At 44.7% G+C, this 18,698-nt stretch overlaps 1 protein-coding gene across 1 annotated transcript in view; it reads left to right on the plus strand.

The window, feature by feature from the left end:
- ryr2b (ryanodine receptor 2b (cardiac)) overlaps positions 1 to 18,698 on the plus strand; it is a 39,842-nt gene that overhangs the window by 7,992 nt on the left and 13,152 nt on the right. The window contains exons 24-69 of the mRNA XM_085922822.1: positions 121 to 280; positions 422 to 569; positions 729 to 937; positions 1,106 to 1,280; positions 1,360 to 1,568; positions 1,759 to 1,945; positions 2,073 to 2,205; positions 2,289 to 2,403; positions 2,627 to 2,787; positions 2,866 to 3,025; positions 3,208 to 3,294; positions 3,680 to 3,906; positions 4,552 to 4,765; positions 4,833 to 5,393; positions 5,602 to 5,802; positions 5,914 to 6,025; positions 6,174 to 6,314; positions 6,805 to 7,081; positions 7,156 to 7,270; positions 7,364 to 7,496; positions 7,703 to 7,806; positions 7,988 to 8,123; positions 8,284 to 8,470; positions 8,733 to 8,841; positions 8,974 to 9,094; positions 9,167 to 9,336; positions 9,464 to 9,684; positions 10,155 to 10,245; positions 10,318 to 10,458; positions 11,162 to 11,313; positions 11,410 to 11,488; positions 11,600 to 11,689; positions 11,857 to 11,994; positions 12,065 to 12,142; positions 12,222 to 12,297; positions 13,626 to 13,749; positions 14,193 to 14,308; positions 14,559 to 14,635; positions 15,123 to 15,244; positions 15,367 to 15,416; positions 15,545 to 15,605; positions 15,742 to 15,989; positions 16,989 to 17,073; positions 17,720 to 17,838; positions 17,923 to 18,222; positions 18,287 to 18,524. Of these exons, the coding sequence (XP_085778948.1) occupies positions 121 to 280; positions 422 to 569; positions 729 to 937; positions 1,106 to 1,280; positions 1,360 to 1,568; positions 1,759 to 1,945; positions 2,073 to 2,205; positions 2,289 to 2,403; positions 2,627 to 2,787; positions 2,866 to 3,025; positions 3,208 to 3,294; positions 3,680 to 3,906; positions 4,552 to 4,765; positions 4,833 to 5,393; positions 5,602 to 5,802; positions 5,914 to 6,025; positions 6,174 to 6,314; positions 6,805 to 7,081; positions 7,156 to 7,270; positions 7,364 to 7,496; positions 7,703 to 7,806; positions 7,988 to 8,123; positions 8,284 to 8,470; positions 8,733 to 8,841; positions 8,974 to 9,094; positions 9,167 to 9,336; positions 9,464 to 9,684; positions 10,155 to 10,245; positions 10,318 to 10,458; positions 11,162 to 11,313; positions 11,410 to 11,488; positions 11,600 to 11,689; positions 11,857 to 11,994; positions 12,065 to 12,142; positions 12,222 to 12,297; positions 13,626 to 13,749; positions 14,193 to 14,308; positions 14,559 to 14,635; positions 15,123 to 15,244; positions 15,367 to 15,416; positions 15,545 to 15,605; positions 15,742 to 15,989; positions 16,989 to 17,073; positions 17,720 to 17,838; positions 17,923 to 18,222; positions 18,287 to 18,524 (7,158 nt within the window). The remainder of the gene's footprint in view (positions 1 to 120; positions 281 to 421; positions 570 to 728; positions 938 to 1,105; positions 1,281 to 1,359; positions 1,569 to 1,758; positions 1,946 to 2,072; positions 2,206 to 2,288; positions 2,404 to 2,626; positions 2,788 to 2,865; positions 3,026 to 3,207; positions 3,295 to 3,679; positions 3,907 to 4,551; positions 4,766 to 4,832; positions 5,394 to 5,601; positions 5,803 to 5,913; positions 6,026 to 6,173; positions 6,315 to 6,804; positions 7,082 to 7,155; positions 7,271 to 7,363; positions 7,497 to 7,702; positions 7,807 to 7,987; positions 8,124 to 8,283; positions 8,471 to 8,732; positions 8,842 to 8,973; positions 9,095 to 9,166; positions 9,337 to 9,463; positions 9,685 to 10,154; positions 10,246 to 10,317; positions 10,459 to 11,161; positions 11,314 to 11,409; positions 11,489 to 11,599; positions 11,690 to 11,856; positions 11,995 to 12,064; positions 12,143 to 12,221; positions 12,298 to 13,625; positions 13,750 to 14,192; positions 14,309 to 14,558; positions 14,636 to 15,122; positions 15,245 to 15,366; positions 15,417 to 15,544; positions 15,606 to 15,741; positions 15,990 to 16,988; positions 17,074 to 17,719; positions 17,839 to 17,922; positions 18,223 to 18,286; positions 18,525 to 18,698) is intronic.

Here is an 18,698-nt window from a genome sequence, read left to right on the forward strand (position 1 = left end):
TAAAATACATCACTGACTGTGGCTCTCCTTGCCCACATACACGCAACCTTAATTGTGTAATATTTCTCCGTTGGTTCAATAAACATTGAGAGTGCTTTTAAGTCATCTCCAACCTTTTAGGTACGAGCAGCCAGGTGGCTACAGACCGGCCCCGCTAGATGTGAGCCGTGTTGTTCTCAGCACCGCCCATGAGGAAGCGATCCACTTGTTGGCAGAGAATGTGCACAACCTCTGGGCCAGCGAGCGTATCAAGCAAGGATGGACTTACGGTGCTCAACAGGTTTGCCTTGTGTGCTGTAATTGGAAAAGGAGAATCACATTTCAGCATCTGTGGGCAGTCGTAATCACATTCTCACAGCGCCGCTATTCTTTGGCAATACAAACGTTGATAAGGTTTCCTATTTTTGTGCTTCCAATTCAGGATGGTAAATCAAAGCGGAGCCCAGATCTTGTGCCCTACAGCCTGCTTGATGAGAGAAGTAGAAAAATGGGACAAAAGGCTGGTAGGGAGGCAGTTTGTTCCCTGCTGGCCTACGGTTACAGCTTGGAGACCCTCCACCAGGAAAAGAGTAGGTCCCAATTTCGGATAAGATTGGATTTATCAATGAGAAGAAGCAGGTTGTTTCCAAAGATCTCCAGCAATGAAATAAAAAGCGCTTTTTGACTGTCACGATTCTATTGCAAAACAGCCTGCATGTAATTTTTGCTTTTGTCCTGACTTCTTGCAGTCATTTTATCAAACAGCTGCTTCTTCTCCAGCGAAAAGCACAGAGTGTTCCGAGCAGACAAATCTTTTGCCGTGACTCAAGGGAAGTGGTACTTTGAATGCGAATTGGTCACTGCGGGGAATGTGAGAGTCGGCTGGGCCCGGCCTGGCTGCTCCCCCGATAAAGAGCTGGGCTCAGATGACCAGGCGTTTGTGTTTGATGGATTTGAGGTGAGGCTTCAAGAATCGGAACGCCTCCCACCGATCTTTCTTTGACGGCTGAAAGCACCATGTAGCTTTCGGGCTATCTTGTTTCATAATCATTCAGCTATAAAAGTACTCCCATTGTTTCTTAACATGAATGACGCAAAGCCGCCCCCATCCTCTGTTTTTTTCCAGGCTCGGTGGTACCATCAGGGTGGAGAGCCTCTGGGACGTGCCTGCAAACAGGCGGATGTGGTGGGTTGCTTGCTGGACACGAGCGAAAGCACCATGATGCTCACGCTCAACGGCGAGTTGCTGTTTAATGACCGAGGATCAGAGCTGGCTTCAAAGGACTTTGACGTCAGAGATGGTCAGTTTTTTTTTTTTTCTTCACAGAATGTTATTACCCATCTGGCTCGGAAATTTATTTTCTCTTCCTGACATTTTAGGCCTGCTCCCCGTGGTCAGTGTGGGCGTGAACCAGGTGGTGAGGCTGAACCTCGGCCGCCAAGAGGGCTCACTGCGGTACTTTAGTGCGTGCGGTCTACAGGAGGGTTATGAGCCCTTTGCTTTCAATATGGCTCGAGATCCATCCCTGTGGATGAGTTGGAAACGGGCTCAGTTTAAATCCATACTGCCAGACCACCCCGCCTTGCAGGTTTGGATGTAGAGATGTTAGGCTGCTTTTTTTTTTTTTATTCCTCTTTGCGTTGTGATGTCATCAGTCCGATTTCCATAAAATATGTCTTCTCGATGGCCCGACTGGTCTTTCCGGAAGCTTGTGTTGTTCTGGGCACTAGTTTATTGACTAGGCTGATCCTCTATATCCTCTTTGAATCTTACTCAAGGTCAGTAGAGTCACTGGCTCAAACGATTCCTCACCGAGCCTTAGGGTCTCACAACGGTTGCCCGCACACCACAGCGGAGACAGCGAAATGGGCTTTTACCGGCTCAGCATGTCCATCCAGTGTGCTGCTGTCCTCACCAGCCCAGTTGAGAGCGTGCTGCCGGTGGCATCCGGTTGTTTTTCACCAGGTTTGCATGGCGTCACTCAACAACCCGCCTTCGATTATTTACTATTCACTTCCTCATGACCTTGAAGAGCTGCTTTGCTTCTGCTCCCACGGGGCCCTGCTGCAATTAATTCATGTGGTTCTTTTAGGTAGGAGAGAGGAGGAGGAGGTGGACTCTGACTTTGAAGTCTTGATGAAGTCGGCCCACAGCTTTGCGACTTCAAGAGATGAACCCGAGTACAAGGATCACGCTCAGGACAAAACGTCACGACTCAAGCAACGGTAGGCTGTGGAACAAAAGTGATAATTGGATGGACAGGATGGTGAGTTTCTTTGACTTTTATAGTTCAAGTTGTTCTTTGAAGGTTCATGCTAAAGCGAAACAAACCAGGCCTGGTCAGTAGCAACTCCTCTGCTCGGCTCCTGGAGGACGTCCTCGTTGACAAAGATAACGCTGATCACCTCATTCAGACCACCAGAGTGAGACCCGAATCTTCTCGTCTCACCGCAATCAGTGTGAATATTATGCTTGCTGGAAAATAACACATTTTTCTACTTTGCCACATTTGCAATTTGCAATCTCAGATCCATAATTACATTTGACGCAGATTTGCAATTTGCAACCTCAGATCTATAACTACATTTGACGCATGATTATTTTCATTTTGTCTAGACTCAACTCAGGATTTTTTTTTTATTTCAGTACTACTATTCGGTGAGAGTCTTGCCAAACCAGGAGCCTTTCAACGTGTGGGTGGGCTGGGTGACACCTGATTTTCACCCGAACGACATGACCTTTGACATTGACGATGACCTCACAGTGACCGTCACCCTCGGAGACGACACTGGCAAAGTCCAAGAGAGGTAACCATTGTGTGCCTTACTCACAGCATAACTTAGCAAGCAGCTGCCTTCTTACGACAGTCCTCTCGACACCCGCAGCGTAAAGAGGAGTAACTGTTACATGGTCTGCGCCGGCGAGGCCACAGGTTTGTCACGCAGCCGGAGGAGTGCCGGCTTGGAAATTGGTTGCTTGATTGACACGGCCGCCGGGCTGCTGACGTTTACCTCCAGTGGTGTAGAGATGTCCACCTTCTACCAAGTAATTTGTTGACACGCTTTAAGATGTATTTCATATATTGTGCTGACATATTGTGCTTATTATAGTATCGTAGAATTTTCTATGTAAAGCGGCTTTGAGTGTTTAGAAAAGCGCTATAAAAAAACGATCTATTATTATTATTATAGTGAGTGAAATGTTCTTGATTTTTGTCATTGAAACAGGTCGAGGCCAATACAAAGCTGTATCCTGCCGTTTTTGTCCGACCCACCACTAGCAACATGTTTCAATTTGAACTGGGGCGCATTAAGGTAACCCACTTGGTTGTTTCTTTGGATGGAAATCTGTACAAAACATAATAACATACCGCTCAGCAACCCTAAAAACAATCTCACAGATCCTCTTCAGCTTGGGCTCATAACAGTTGTTATGCTCTTGATAATTAAATTCGGCAACAAGAATGGACACGTTGATTGCAAACCACTTGAACTTAGCATTTTTTTAACAACTCCATTAAATATTTATACGCCAACAGATCTTAAACATTATGACCACAGCCAAATGAAAAATCAAGACCCAATAATTTTCCTTATTTATGATGGACACAGCTCTAAAGTAGATGGAGACAAAATGTAATTGTTTCTGTTTATATCAAAATCTTTACAATTCTTTTTATTTGTCTTTTTGCCCACCTAGAATGTGATGCCGCTGTCAGCCGCCTTGCTTCGCAGCCTTCGAACGACTAGCGCACCTCAGTGCCCGCCCAGGTTTCAAGTGCAGTATCTGAGTCCGATCTCATGGACGCGAGTGCCTGACAGATCACCGACCGTGATGGTGGAGCGTCCCGATGAACGCCACGGATGGAGAGTCCATTGCCTTGAGCCACTTCAAGTCATGACCCTCCAAATCCCCAATGAAAGCAGGTCTGACCAAGCTGTAGAATTGAATTTGGGTTTGGGTCACGACGTTGCATTCATTTTTTTTTTCTTTTCATTTTGCTTCTATAGTTCAAAGTGAGTCCTGGCTTACACTTAATCAAAAATGACACCGTTTTTTTAAAATGAATTTCATCCTTTGAGCGTCGGACAACGTGCAAAAATCAGCCGGCTGCAAAGGATGTTGAAAGGCTGTTGCAACCAAAAGGAGCAGGCCGTCCAAATTATTCAAGCTTTTGAAATGGAGACATGCAGCAGCAAATGTCGCTCTGTATGCTTCCTAGGAGCACACAGAAGGGAGCCGGAGAACTCCCGCTAAGAAACGGCCGTTGTTTCCTGCGTACGACTAGAAAGGTGCCCAGTGAAGGCAAGTCACATGTTGCCCCTAGTGATACGTTGCAAAAGTGGTCATTTATCCACATTCGGCAACACATCAGTGGTGGAAGCAGCGTGAAATAAACTCCCCACGGCTGAACGATATAGCCCAAAAATATTTTTCTATTCATGTCCAAGTGTGGTTTTGGGGTAGGCGGTTGCAATGTGACCAATAACAGCCTCAAGTCAGTTGGATAAAGCCAAAGTGCTTGACCTTAATTTGTATCTGTCGGCATATTTTGACTCTTTCTAACTTAGTTGCGTGGACATTTTGGAGCTGTCTGAGCTGGATGACATCTTGACCTTTCATTACCACACTCTCCTTCTCTACTGCGCTTTATGCGCCCTGGGCAACACAAGAGTGTGCCATGCCATCTGCAGCCACGTAGATCAGTCACAGTTCCTTCACGCCATTCAGGATCCATACCTACCTGGCCCTCTGCGCTCTGCTTTTTATCGGCTTCTGGTGCAGGTGAGCTCGCGCTTCGCCTCATCCCTCAATTTGAAGAGGGATCTTTATTTTGAATTTGACTTTTTAGGTTCACCTCAGCAGCAATGCCGATGCACGTCTCATGATGACCCGGGAATACATCGTCCCTCTGTCGGACCAAACCAGAGACGTCAGCCTTTATCCAATCGATGGCGACGACGGGAGAAAATGTCCACTTCCTATCTGCATCCCGAGCATGAGCGGAAGCGCTTCCCTGAAACCACCGATGCGCTTCTCCAGGCCTTGTTTTGTCAGCATTGATGTGATGGGACGGGAAGTTACCTGCAGTGACAGTCCTGAAATCCCTCTGGAGATTCTGAAGAGCCTGACAGTGGACATGCTGACTGCAGCCGTGCGGGCTGTGCATCGCGGTGTCAGAGACCCTGTAGGTGGCAGTATGGAGCTTCTGTTAGTTCCCCTCATTAAGTTGTTTCACACTCTTCTGGTGATGGGAGTGCTGACTGATGACGACCTGGCTAAAGTTCTCCAACTAATGGAACCTGGAGTCTTCTCTACAGAGGAAGAAGATGAAAGAGAGATGGGAGATCACTTGAGTTGTGCTCAAAACGGACTGCTGCAAATGAAACTTCCAGAAACAGTCAAGCTTGAGGTAAATGGAGAATGGAATTGACTTTGTGTGCATGCCACTACACGCTCATATGAGGTGCCATATTGGCCAAAAACACACCCACACAAAAAACTAATCCACTCATCAAAAAAATATAAAGTTTTTGCCTATAAGGCAATCAATTGAATTGATCAATTCAATTACACATTCCGACAAACAAGCCAACCAATATCTTTCTCTCTCTTTCCAGCTATGCAACGTGCTGAGCTACCTGTGCGATCTTCAGGTGCGCCACAGGGTCGAAGCCGTTGTAGCCTTCTCAGAAAACTTTGTCGGGCAACTGCAGGAGAACCAGCGCTTCCGCTACGAGCAAGTCATGCAGGCGCTCAACATGTCTGCTGCTCTCACCGCCCGCAAGACCAAAGAGTTCCGCTCACCTCCTCAAGAGCAGGTTCCAATTCATTGTTCGAATTTACTGCTTTGTGGCTCACAAATCTTCATATCATTTTCTGCTCTGTGCTTCTCCTTGTCATCTTGAAGTTGTTCCTCCTTTTTTCCTCAGATCAACATGCTTCTGAGCTTCAAAGATGACGAACTGCAGGAGAAAAGTCCGTGTCCGGTGGAAACCCAACAGCTCCTGCGAGACTTCCACCAGCTCCTCAAATCTCACTGTGGTCGGTTCCCCCTTATTCTTCCGCCGCTTTATTGCTCATTCTCCTCACTGAGCCCATAAAACTCAGTGAGCCAAGAAGAAGCTTTGAGAAGGCACTCGCCGTGATTATCTGCCAGTGAGCTTCATTTTACTTAACTGCTTTTGTGCAGGTATCGAATCAGACGCTGCCTCGGAAGAAGACGAGCCTGTCGAGACGTCGGTACGGGATCAACTTTTAAGCCTGGGGGCCAGAGTTCTTGGACTGAAGAAGATGGACACACCAGTGAAGGAAAATGAACCGCTGAGTCACAGTAAGTCCACACGGTTGGTATTTAGAGGAGGAAAGGACTGAATCAAAATTGCTGGATTTTACTGCTTGATTCAAATTCCACAAACACATATTTATCCGTATGCAGTATTTCAACCAGTGAGGGCAGATACAATAAATTGAAAAAAATAATGCTTAACTTGACTTCCTCTTTAGGCGGGTGAGAAATGCAGTCTGCTTCACTCACAAGCCCATTTTCAGAAATTGGTAGAAAACAAAAGATTTACATGGTTGCTGCATTTCACACTTGATGGGTGAGGAGGCACTCCAGAGACGGAACTTATTTTTTTGCAAGCAATTAAAAAGTCAATTTTCCATAATATGCCACCCTTCAGTAGAACAAGTAATCAAGAAAGTTGGAATAGCTGTGTTATTCCTTTGGGAAAAATTGCGGAGTTTGGAAGTGCACTCTGAGTTTTTCCAGGAAAGAACAGAGAAGTTTGATTTTCTAATTTTACGTCTTGCCCCTTCAGAGTCCCTCAAGATTTTGATCTCAGAAACAATGCTACGCTGGGCTCAAGAGACGGAAATGGAAGATCCCGGCCTGGTCAGGGCCATCTTCTCGTTGCTGCACCGCCAATATCAGGGTCTTAGCGGGCAAATGGCGTCCGCGCTTTGCAAAGCTTACACAATTAGCCAAGCCTCTGTGGAGGACACCATGACCCTGCTGTTCTCTTTGGGCCAAATCCGCTCGTTACTCAGCGTCCGGATGGGGAATGTAGAGGAGAAGTTGATGATCAGAAGACTAGGGTAAGGAAGATTATGGTGTTCATTTCAAATATAATGCCCATTGTGATTATTTTTTCTTTCTTTCTCCGGAATAGAGACATCATGAACAATAAGGTTTTCTACCAGCACCCCGATCTAATGAGGGCGTTGGGCATGCACGAGACAGTCATGGAGGTGATGGTCAATGTTCTTGGGGAGAAGGAATCCAAGGTCAGCGTTGTAAAGTGACAATTTGGGTCTTTTGGTAGAACTTTGACTTGACACAATGCTTGTGGTTTTTCTGCAATTATTCGGTTCTGCCAGGAGATTTCCTTTCCAAAGACGGTGGCCAGCTGCTGTCGATTCCTTTGTTATTTTTGCCGCATCAGCCGACTCAACCAGGGAGCGCTTTTTGACCACCTCAGCTACCTGTTAGAAAACAGCAGCGTTGGACTCGGTAATGTTCCAGCTCAACACTTTCTTTTAATGTGGCCATGAAAAACAAATCCAATTCTACACTTTTTCTGCAAGTTGTTCTTTGTCTGCAGTAATTTCAGCCCTCCAAGTGATCTCATGAAATTTCAACGACCAGACATTCTGTTTATGAGGTTTTTTTTTTTATATCCTTTTTTTTTCCCCCCTTCCCCTTTTCCTCTTCCTAAGCTTCACCATCAATGCGCGGGGCCACCCCTCTGGATGTGGCAGCAGCCTCAGTCATGGACAATAATGAGCTGGCCCTCGCTTTGAGGGAGCCTGAACTAGAAAAGGTAAACTGAAGCCTCACCTCAAACTTAGCTTCATACATTTATTTGCTTTTGAAATCCAGTGGTACCTTCATTTATTTTATTTTTTGAAGTTGTCCTAGCGACTAGCCGTAGTAAATCAACATATTACATTTAACTCCCTGCAGTTATTATTTTCAGCTCCAAAGTTTTTTTTCATCTGCAGGTGGTGCACTGCCTTGCCCGCTGCGGTCTGAAAAGCTGCTCGCTGCTTGTGGCCAAAGGCTACCCTGATATTGGATGGAACCCCGTGGAGGGAGAGCGTTATCTGAATTTTCTACGTTTTGCCGTTTTCTGCAATGGTATTGACAATACGGCTTCTGCTCATGTGTGTTGCCTCGCCAACATGTAGTTGTTCAACTAGTATTCAGTTCTGAATTACTTTTAAATTAAAATTATTCTTGTATGCTGAACAGCTAATAAATTCTCAAACACCTTTGCATCCGTGCTCTTTGACCACAGGCGAAAGTGTGGAGGAGAACGCGTACTTGGTGTTAAGGTTGCTGATTCGTCGGCCTGAATGTTTCGGTCCGGCCCTGCGAGGTGACTGTGGACACGGCCTCCTAGCGGCCATGAAAGAGGCCATCAGCATATTGGAGGGGTCGACTCTAAATGGACCCTGCATGGCTCACCAGTCCAACGTAACAATGTTAGTCACTGTCTGTCGATCCATTTTGGCAACTACTCACCTATTGGCAAAAGGCTTGGAAGTTGCCATCAACTTAACCTCTTTTCTAATATCCCCCTTAGTGTGGAAACACAATCAAACCTGCTTCTAAAATAACTCGAATGCTCCAACAGCATTCCTGATTATCACTAATAAGGCTTTATTTCGAGATAAGCCTTTAATTCAACTCCAAATCAGCAATGATCCAATTTAATGAAAAGCTGCTAATTGTTTCGTAATACAGCGATACTGTCCAGGATGGTGAGGAAGACCCCATTCATATGGGCCACGCCATCATGACCTTCTACTCTGCCCTTATTGACTTGCTGGGACGCTGCGCTCCAGAGATGCAAGTGAGTGTTTTTTTGCTCAGGGTTCAGCTGCCAATAATGATGTCGACCGGACATTGAGGAGAAAGTATGCTACCGATTGAAAAGGAAGATTGACATGCAATGCCAGCTAATCAGATTCCTGAAATGTTGCAGTTGATTCAAAGAGGCCAACTGGAAGCCGTCCGCATGCGGGCCATTCTGAGGTCACTCATCCCCATCCAGGATCTCGAGGGAGTCATCAGCATCTCTTTTCAAGTTCCATCGCTGTCAAAAGGTGATGTAGGGTGGCCACATTTTGAGTCTCGCATTGAAAACGCATGAACGAAGCGGCAACATTCTTCTGCAGATGGTTCGATGCTGGAGCCCGACTTATCGACCGTCTTTTGCCCGGACCACAAAGCAGCTATGGTTCTGTTTGTGGACCGAGTGTACGGCGTGGACACGCAGAGTTTTCTCCTCCGCCTCCTTCGAGATGGCTTCCTGTCTGACCTTCAGATGGCCGTCTCTCTCGACACCGTGAGCGCTGCATCTTTGAATCAACTTTTCTTATCTCATTGTCATTGTTGTTGTTCAAATTCATTGATATAATTTCCCAACTTGTCAGCACAGTAGCAAGTCAGTCTTTTTTTTTTTTTCATTGCAGGATGACTTTGGGTCCACTAACATGGCCTTGGCCATCAATAGATACTTATGCTCAGCTGTGCTTCCGCTGCTCTCCAAGTGTTCCGCCCTCCTCCACGGTTTGGAGGACCACGCTGCCCTTATGGATTCTCTCATCCAGGCCATCTACAGTCTCTCCAGGGCCTCAAGCCTAACCAAAGCCCAGAGGGACACAACTGAGGATTGTTTGTTAGCTGTGTGCAGGTAAAAATAACATTCAGGTTTTGAGTGCACTTGGATATGACACTCAAGTAGGAAAAGAAAAATGACAACCTTCTGCTGGCCCTCCCTCCTTGCAGGTTTTTTTCCGCTTGCATGTAATGAATTAACCATGTTTTGCCATGATTCGGATATCATTTTCTAATTACCAAATCATACGTTTGATCAACATTTTGCTAATGACAATTTGTAATTAGATTTTGCACTCTCTAATGATATGAGTGGCCATTCATCATGCCTGGTGGATGGGCGACAGTAACTCGAGTGTACAATGCATCTTCTTGAGAACTTTGTAAGAATAAAGTTAACAAATGGTAAATATTATATACATTTTCTTAGGAACTTAACCACCTCTGTCGGCGCAAGTTGCCTGTTTGTCACATGTTTTGTAAACATGTTCTATTCATCCATAGCATGGTTTTATCCTGTGTCTATTTCTGTGAATTTTCTTTCAGCAAACTCCATCCGACTATGATGCAGCCTCTTCTTCGTCGTCTTGTCTTTGACGTTCCCACTCTCACAGACCAAAGCAAGACACCAATGAAGGTAACAGTAAAGAGTGGAAAAACATATCTGAAAATGTATTCCTCACGATCACATACACATTTGTACACGCAGCTTTTGAGCAGTCATTATGAGCAGAGGTGGAAATACTACTCTTTAAGTGGCGGGCAAGGAAAGCAGAGCCTGGCCTCTGATGAGGAGCTGCACTTATCGCTGAAGCTCTTCTGGGGCATCTTTAAGGCATTGGCCAAGAAGGTAAATACAATTCGGCACTCATTCAAACGACTTGACTTGAGAGACGTATTTGTCTTTGCTGACTCATTGAGAACGCGATAACCTCACAGAATGACTTTCAAGAGAACATTGCTGTCCCAAATCTGCCTCGCATCAAACGGCTGCAAGAAATCGAGTCTTGAGAGAACTGCAGAAAATAACTTTCCTTGTTATTTGACTGCTGACAACTCACGACTTGGTTCTACACAAAATGTGTACTACAAAGTTGTTAGAGTCGTAAGATTAAAAAAATGATATGATGTACATATTTAATAAACACATGATGCAATATCTAGCAAATGTTTGTATTTTAAAGGTATGGTGGATTCTTGGTTTTGGTTATCCGTGCGATGGGCATTAATATTATGAAAGAAAGTCATGAAATATTTCACTGAGTATTGAATCCATATTTTTTACTGTAGCCAAAGTTAACTTTATGTTTACACTCACAGGCTCTTATGAGGGGGCACAAGCTTGCTTGCTTGCTTGTTTGCCATAAATCTGACACATTATGAAAAATAACACCCATTATGGTTTTTAATTCTCCATAAACTTAGCCTGAATTATTTAAACATTCACTTTTGTTTTTTTAACCCATATACCCATATAAAATATACTGTACAATTTTTAATGGATCATTCTCGTTTATATCTATTATGTTGTAATATATGTGTGTTTTCATCAGCAATATGAGCCAGAGTTATCCAAATTGTGTGTCCACTGCCTGGGTGCGATGGCTGAGGCCCTTCCTCCTGACCATTTGGACCCACACAGTACGTCCCAAATGGACCAAAACACAGACGGAAACTTTGACCCGCAACCTGTAGAAACCTCAACGTATGTGTTTTTAATTGTAGTATACATCAATGCCATAAAAGCTTTAGCAACCAGGCCTCAATGCTGATATGTTAATAATATGATTTATTTCCTTAGCGTGTCCGTGCCGGAGGGACTGGAGTTTGTGGTCAACAAATACGCTGAGCACACTCATGAGAAGTGGTCGCTAGATAAGGTAAAAGCTTCAACCTTTGTTGTCTCCAGCTTGAGAAATGACAGTGTGTTAGGAATGCATTTATGCTGATGTTGGCATGCGCTTGTAATAATTCATTCTGAACTGTGCCAGTTTGCCAACGGCTGGGTTCATGGGGAGCAGCTATGCGAGAACAACAAAGTTCATCCCCTCCTCAAGCCCTACAGGGCCTTGGCTGAAAAGGTAGCTTGTGCAAAGCCTTTCTCTGCCATATACAACATGAAAACACCTCCGTTCTTAAGTTACAGCTTATTTGAATCACGGCTCTTCTGCCGGTATAGATTTTGCTTTTCCCCGTTGACAAATTTCAGTTTCACACGAGACTAGTTTGTCTTGCTGTGTCTTAAAAGGACAAAGAAGCATACCGCTGGGCCATTAAGGAGACGATAAAAAGTATGCTGGCCTTCGGGTGGACCATCGAGCGCACCGGGGAAGGAGAAGCCTTTGGCTTGCACACATGCATGAGAAGAATTTCGCAGTCTGGTCAGGTGAGTGGACCTCAATAAACCTGCAACAAATTTGTACTTTGCCTATTCACTTATTCACACTTGCTCTCAGTTGTCTTTTGAAGGGGCGTCCACCTTCACCCCTAAACCCTTGGACACCAGCAGCATTACCTTATCATGGGATCAGTGTGTGAGTAAAAAAAACATTTCTCTCAAACTCCCCAACACCTGTGATGAGTTTTCATTTCTCCTTTTTTTTTTTTTCTTAGGCTATGGCTGAAAAGTTAGCTGAAAACTACCACAATTCTTGGGCTAAGAGGAAGAAACTTGAACAAGAGAGTAAAGGTATAAATAATTCTATCGGCCATCTCCCTGGATACGTACATAATATGTACATAAATGACCTGTGATAGTGTTGAATGCTACAAGTACACACACGACACAGTTTGGTAGCTTGTTGAAGGCCCCCGCAGCACTTTGGGAAATATTACTGAGTTGTTTCAGCATTGCCCTCAAGGCGAGCACTTGTTCTCCAGTGGTAGAACTTGAAAGATAGCTCCATGCAAGGAAGGAGCAGCGGGCGGTCAGAGTTCAATCCACCGAAATAAAACATCCAACATCAAAATCCTTCCTTTAAATAAGTCGAAGTAAGAAGTTTGTTCAAAGGCTCGTTTTTTTTTTTTTTTGCCTAAAAGATTGAGCATTATTCATTTTAGCTTTAGTTACCGGTAAAACCTTTTTTGTTGTTGTTGTTTAAATGGAATACAATAAAGCAGATATTTTGGTCTACAGACAATGCAGTTGCTGCACACATTTATTTTATTTGATAGAAAAGAGACGATTCAAAGATACAGCCTATTAAGAGAATCAATGTGTTATTCCTTTAATCGTGGCCCTATTTCTGCTGTCTCGGGTCTTGAATGTGTTGAAATGTAATAATGCACGGCAAAACGTCAATGACAGCGAGTTGAAAATAATGAATTGAATTTGATTGACAGTTATGACCTTATTTTGACTGGATTGCACAAATGTGTCCGATCGCATCGCTAGTCTTACAATGCATAGACATCTGAGTTTATCAGCACTACCAGATAGCAGATGTCTATCAAATCCTCACAATACATTTGTTTATTTCCCTCAACCACTGCCATCATTTGTTAAAAGAACTATCTTGGTAAAAATCAATAATTATTTTTTTACTTTAAATACTTGTGGACTTGTGTAGACCAAGGCGCCATTTCATTAACTGAGCCACCAAAATGTATTTCTTGGCACTCACTTGACCCATACAACCAATTAAAAGTCAATTTTCAGACGTATTGTATGTAAGTTGCTGCCTTATTTTACAGGAAATATCTATATGGAATCATAGGACAAATAATGTGAATCACTGCTGGAAATAAATTGGAGGCTTTATTGCAGCAGTTTCCCCAAGAGAGACAAAAGATTGATCAGCAGGGTAGGGCAAGTCCCATTTTCCAAAAGGTCACAGCGGGAAATACCAGTTACGTGAAAGTGCCACTGAATTTATTGTACATTCCATCTAAAGTTAGCCTACAAGTAAAAAAAAAGAAAAAAAAAAGTAAATTGTGGAGTGCGATTTGTGCGGTCACAAGACAAAGGTGGCGTTTTCCACTAATTGTATTGTTTTTGTGACCCCGGTGTCACCTCAGGGGGACGTGGGCATGCGGCCGTCGTGCCCTTTGACAACCTGACTGCGAAGGAAAAGAGCAAATTCCGGCAGAGAGCCCAGGATGTGCTCAAATTCCTTCTTCTCAACGGCTACACGGTGTGGAGGTGAGGACGGCGTCTGCATCCTGACTGCTAAAGCAAATTCCTGCATTCAGAGCCAAATTTCAATGAGGTAGTCCTCATGACTTTTTCAGCATGGTGACAGCATCTCACAGCATCCACGTTTGAAGATGGAATCGAAAAAAAAAAATCACCTTTTTTTTTGGTCCCATATATGCCTCACCATGGTTTCCTGGTGAATATCAGATAATCCATATTTTCATACAATTATATATTTTGTGTTAGACAAGGCTGATTGGTCAACTATCATAGTTACTTGCCACTAAGATAACACAAAACAGATGTCTGCCCCAAAAAATGTTTTTGCAGCAAACAATGGAGGTCACGCTCCCTCAAAAACTGTGTAAATAGGTGAATTTCTAATTTAGTAGGGAAACTGGTGCGAGGGACTTTTGTAGCTTTAATGGGTTTTATTTTTCTGCGGGCAGGGATGGCAAGCAAGCTGATCTGGATTTTCCAGTCACAGCCAACTGTTTTGGCCACACTCTACTCCAGCGCTTGCTGTTTTACGCAGAGGATGCTCAGGAACACATGTTGGAGCGAGGTAACACTTTCAGTTCCAACAATATCATACAAAAGAGTCTCTTTGACAATACTTGGTGGCCTCATTTTCATTTTGCTCCTGACTTACGACGTTTTCAGTGTTGTGTAGAACATCTTCCTGATGTCATTATTTTCCCCACAGTAGGCGACCTGCCCTGGGCTAATTTCAATTTCATATATTTGATGTAAAAACGTCACTTTCTTTGTCATTTTTTTTTTAATTGCACGTCACTTCATTTTTCTTTTTCCAGAGGTGATGCAAGCCAGACGACAGACCTCAAAAGGCGAGAGAGCGTCACACCAGCAACCTGTTCAATTCTTCCTCAAGGTTTGCTTGTGATTATCAAGACTGGTCCTTTCTGTCAGATATTCTAGTTAAGATTTGCAAATTTGTCATCTAATTAGTTTTGTTAAGTGGTTGCTATGGGTGACCCCCACCCTCATGAAAAATCTTTTGTGGCTGTGTAATTTATTTAGCCATCTGAGAAATCCATGCGGCGCGTCGATTCCCATCATGACATTGATTAAAGCTTCCTACGGCCTTCTGCCTCCAAAGCAGTAAACTGAAAGAGATATTTGAACAGTCATGCCTCACATCTCCACTTACAACACACACACGCACACACACACACACACACACACACACACACACACACACACACACACACACACACACACACACACACACACACACACACACACACACACACACACACACACACACACACACACACGCACATACACTCACAGCCATGCATAAGTCAGTGATGTATTGAACGAATATCACACGTTTATTTGTTGACCACTTTTGACAGGTTGTCATTCCACTTTTGGAAGAATATGTGAAAGGCCACCGGCTGTACTTCCTGTCTGTGTCGCGCTCTTCAGACACTAACAGAAGCCGTGCGTCCACCAAGGAAAAAGAAATGATTGCCAGGTATGTGACAAACCCACCAAATCATCACCTTTTCATTTCAAACGTATGACAGTTGTTGTGAATATTTTTTGCATCTGTTCTTTTGTGCTTGACTTTCACGCCTTTGGCTTCATTTTCTTCAGACTCTTTTGTAAAATTGCAGATCTAGTAAGACACAGGCCCTTTCTTTTTGGTAAGGACCGTGTGGAAATAAGCATTCAGCCTGATAGCATGCCATTCCTTTCGTTTTTGTTCTTTCTTCTCATATCTCTGCATATGTGCTATACAACTCTAATGTCAGTTTCTTTTTTTCAAATTCAGGAAATGAAACTTCAACTGTCACAAGCTGCCTCCATGCTTTGGCCCGGGCGTTGGATGCCAGGTAGCACTTCACCTGCCTGTCACCACCCATCCATCCTTTTTCAATATCCTATTCCAGCTGACCTGTGGACGATTTGGACTTAACCACAATGTCGACAAGCAGTCAAATGTTTTTTGTTGTTGTCTTGTCACAACAGGACTTTAATGAAGTCAGCCCCAGAGTCCGTCCAGCAGTCTCTGCATTCCTTCTTCCAAGCAGCGGCGTCTGATCTCGAGGCAACCGTGGAAAACCTCTCGGCCTCTTTGCTCTCGTTGCCTCAGTGTCGCAGTCAACAGGCGAAAGGCGTGGCCGAGGTTCTCGGCTACACAACTTCCGTGCTCCTCCCTGTGCTCACGTCGTTTTTCCGGCATCTTGCCAGCCAGAAGTATGGCGTTGACCTCCTTGGTGAGAGCAAAAAACACTGCTAATTTTTTCCTTCACAGTTAGTAGGGTGCGGGTTCGATTCCACCTCCGGCCCTCCCTGTGTGGAGTTTGTATGTTCTCCCCGTCCGTGTCCTCTCCCCGTTTCTCCGGGCACTCCGGTTTCCTCCTACATCCCAAAAACATGCTTGGTAGGCTGATTGAAGACTCTAAATTGTCCCTGGGTATGAGTGTGAGTGCGGATGCTTGTTGCCTTGCGATTGGCTGGCAACCGGTTCAGGGTGTCCCCCGCCTACTACCCGATGACGGCTGGGATAGGCTCCAGCACGCCCGTGACCCTCGTGGGGACAAAGCGGTTCAGAAAATGGATGGATGGATATATAAATCTCAATTAACTAGACTATTGGAGAAAAGTGAATTAATTTCAGAAGTTGACTTTGAAAAGGGAAACTAAATCAGCGTATACAAAAAAGTGATACATTTTCATGCGCTTGGCAACCAAAATTAAAAAGCTTTCATGTTCATAAAATATTGATTGACGAAAATTCCAACACGATTTCACAGGGAAGTATCTCTCACTCTGCATGAAGGCAATCTATACAAGTTTTACTTTTTTAAATTAAACCGCTGAAATAACCTGAAGTTTTAGAAGTTCTCCATCATATTCGAACGTGAGCCGCACCTGTGTTTGCAGAGCAAATGAAAACGTGTTCACGTCATGGAGATGTTCTTCAAAAAAAAAAAAACCCCAGCTAATATGCTGAGATTAGCATCAGGTTTGCATACCTTTGAAGTCAGCTCACATGAAGCAGCTCAGTCACGGCCGCAGAGCAGCCCGTGCCTTTTGTCTCCCTCTCTAATATGATGACCTTGCGCAGGGATCATTCGTTTCCTGCATCAGCACTCGTCTCGCTAGTCCAACTCTCTGTGATTGCGCGGCCTCACCTTTCCCTCACTCGCCGCCCTTGCTGTACGTCTCTTATAGGGATTGAAGCGATTTAAGTGTCACCTCGTCTTTTCCAGTGGGAAGCGTGCAGGGGTCCTGTTACAGGATCGTTAACAGCCTCTACTGGCTCGGTACCGGCGGCGGCGCCGTCTACATGGAGGGGTACAGCCTGCTTATGTAACGCATTCCAACACCTTCGCTGGCTGTGCAATATTATTTTGACTATTTTTCACCCTTCGATCTTTGCATGGCTGTTTGAAAACATTTCCTCAATTAATTATTCAGTAAATTAATGGCTAACTTAGTAAATAACCCATTCATCAATTTTGCACAGTCATCCTTATTAAGGTGGTGGCTGAGTGGGAGCCTATGAAAACTGAGATTCAAGCCCTTCACGGGAAAAACTCCAAATTGTGAGGCAAAGCACCTCTACAGAGAGCTACTTATGCCGAGTTGCCCTTTGAACGTGCCCGCAAGATGTTAATATTTTATCCCGAGAACTCCAACTGGGTTTCTGACTTGCCAACTTTGTTTACTTTAAATTTCAGCAGAGGTATATTTAAGCAAGTCCATCATTTCACCTTGCAACATCTAACATTTCTGCATCACGAAGCAACATTGACACAATTATCGACTCAACTCAACAATAACGCCTTAGAAAATAACAAAATCTGTTTCTTTCAACATGGAAGCCTATTGGTTGGCACGTTACCGTCTTCAACATTCAAATACGCTCTCTCGCTCAGCCGTAACCCTAATGAGAACCAAATGGATGGCTGTGCTTGTGTAACGGCATGTATCCATCCAGGCAGAGGTCAGCAGCAGGTGCTTGTCTCGCGGCGCTGACTGCTGCCTTTCCTGTCTGCTTCCTGGAGCCGCCCATCAATCAAAACCACCACAGCACAATGTGGAAACCTGAAAGAGATGGTGATATATTAAAAAAGACACATTATTCAGGTATCCTGTTGTTTGTTTCTTTCCTTACAGTATTGCTTTTCCTTTTTCTACTAGACGTGGGGTTACCATTTGATGCGGAAGCAACATGCCCCCTTCTGCCCTCTTTGGAGGAAGCGATGGGGGAAGCGCGGGAGTTGACGGATGCCGGCGCTGCTGCTGGGCAGGCTCAATATGGCCACGTCACGGATGTCACATTGCCAATGCTTTGCGCTTATTTGTCCCACCGGCGGTCAGACGGCCCGCTCCTCACCTCGCTAAGTCCTCAGCATGGCAGCGACCTGCTGGGCCACATTCTCCGAATCATCCACAACCACGTGGGGGCAAGCCAGGGTGACTGGATGAAGCACCTGGCAGGTTGTTGTTTTACTGTTGTCATCAAAAAGAAAAATAGCATTTTTGTGAGTGGCGTGCATCTCAGTCCATTCCCAGCCAATCATCTGCAAAGCCCGCGCTGAGCTGCTGAAGAGCCACTTCCTTCCTCTCATGGACAAGCTGAGGAAGAGGGCGGAAAGCGTGCTGCTCGAGGAGGAACGGATGAAAGCAGAAGGTGATGCTGCGTCGGAAGCAGAACTGCACATACAAGAAAAGTTCAGCGTACTCGTGCGAGATCTCTACGCCTTCTATCCCCTCCTCATCCCCTTCGTGGACTCCAATCGGTAAGATTTGGGATTACGGGGTCAAGCCAAAGTCTAGGCCTGTAGACTCAATGTCTCCCAATTTGAAGCGAATAGCGAACTTAAAACCAAGATGCTTATCGAACGTTGATTTTATGGCGTGGAGTTACACGGCTAGCTATTAAACATTTATGTGCTTGCAGTATTCTAACAAGC

This window comes from Syngnathus leptorhynchus, chromosome 10 (assembly GCF_054491065.1).
Source record: "Syngnathus leptorhynchus isolate UIUO chromosome 10, UIUO_Slep, whole genome shotgun sequence".
Classification (NCBI taxonomy): domain Eukaryota; kingdom Metazoa; phylum Chordata; class Actinopteri; order Syngnathiformes; family Syngnathidae; genus Syngnathus; species Syngnathus leptorhynchus.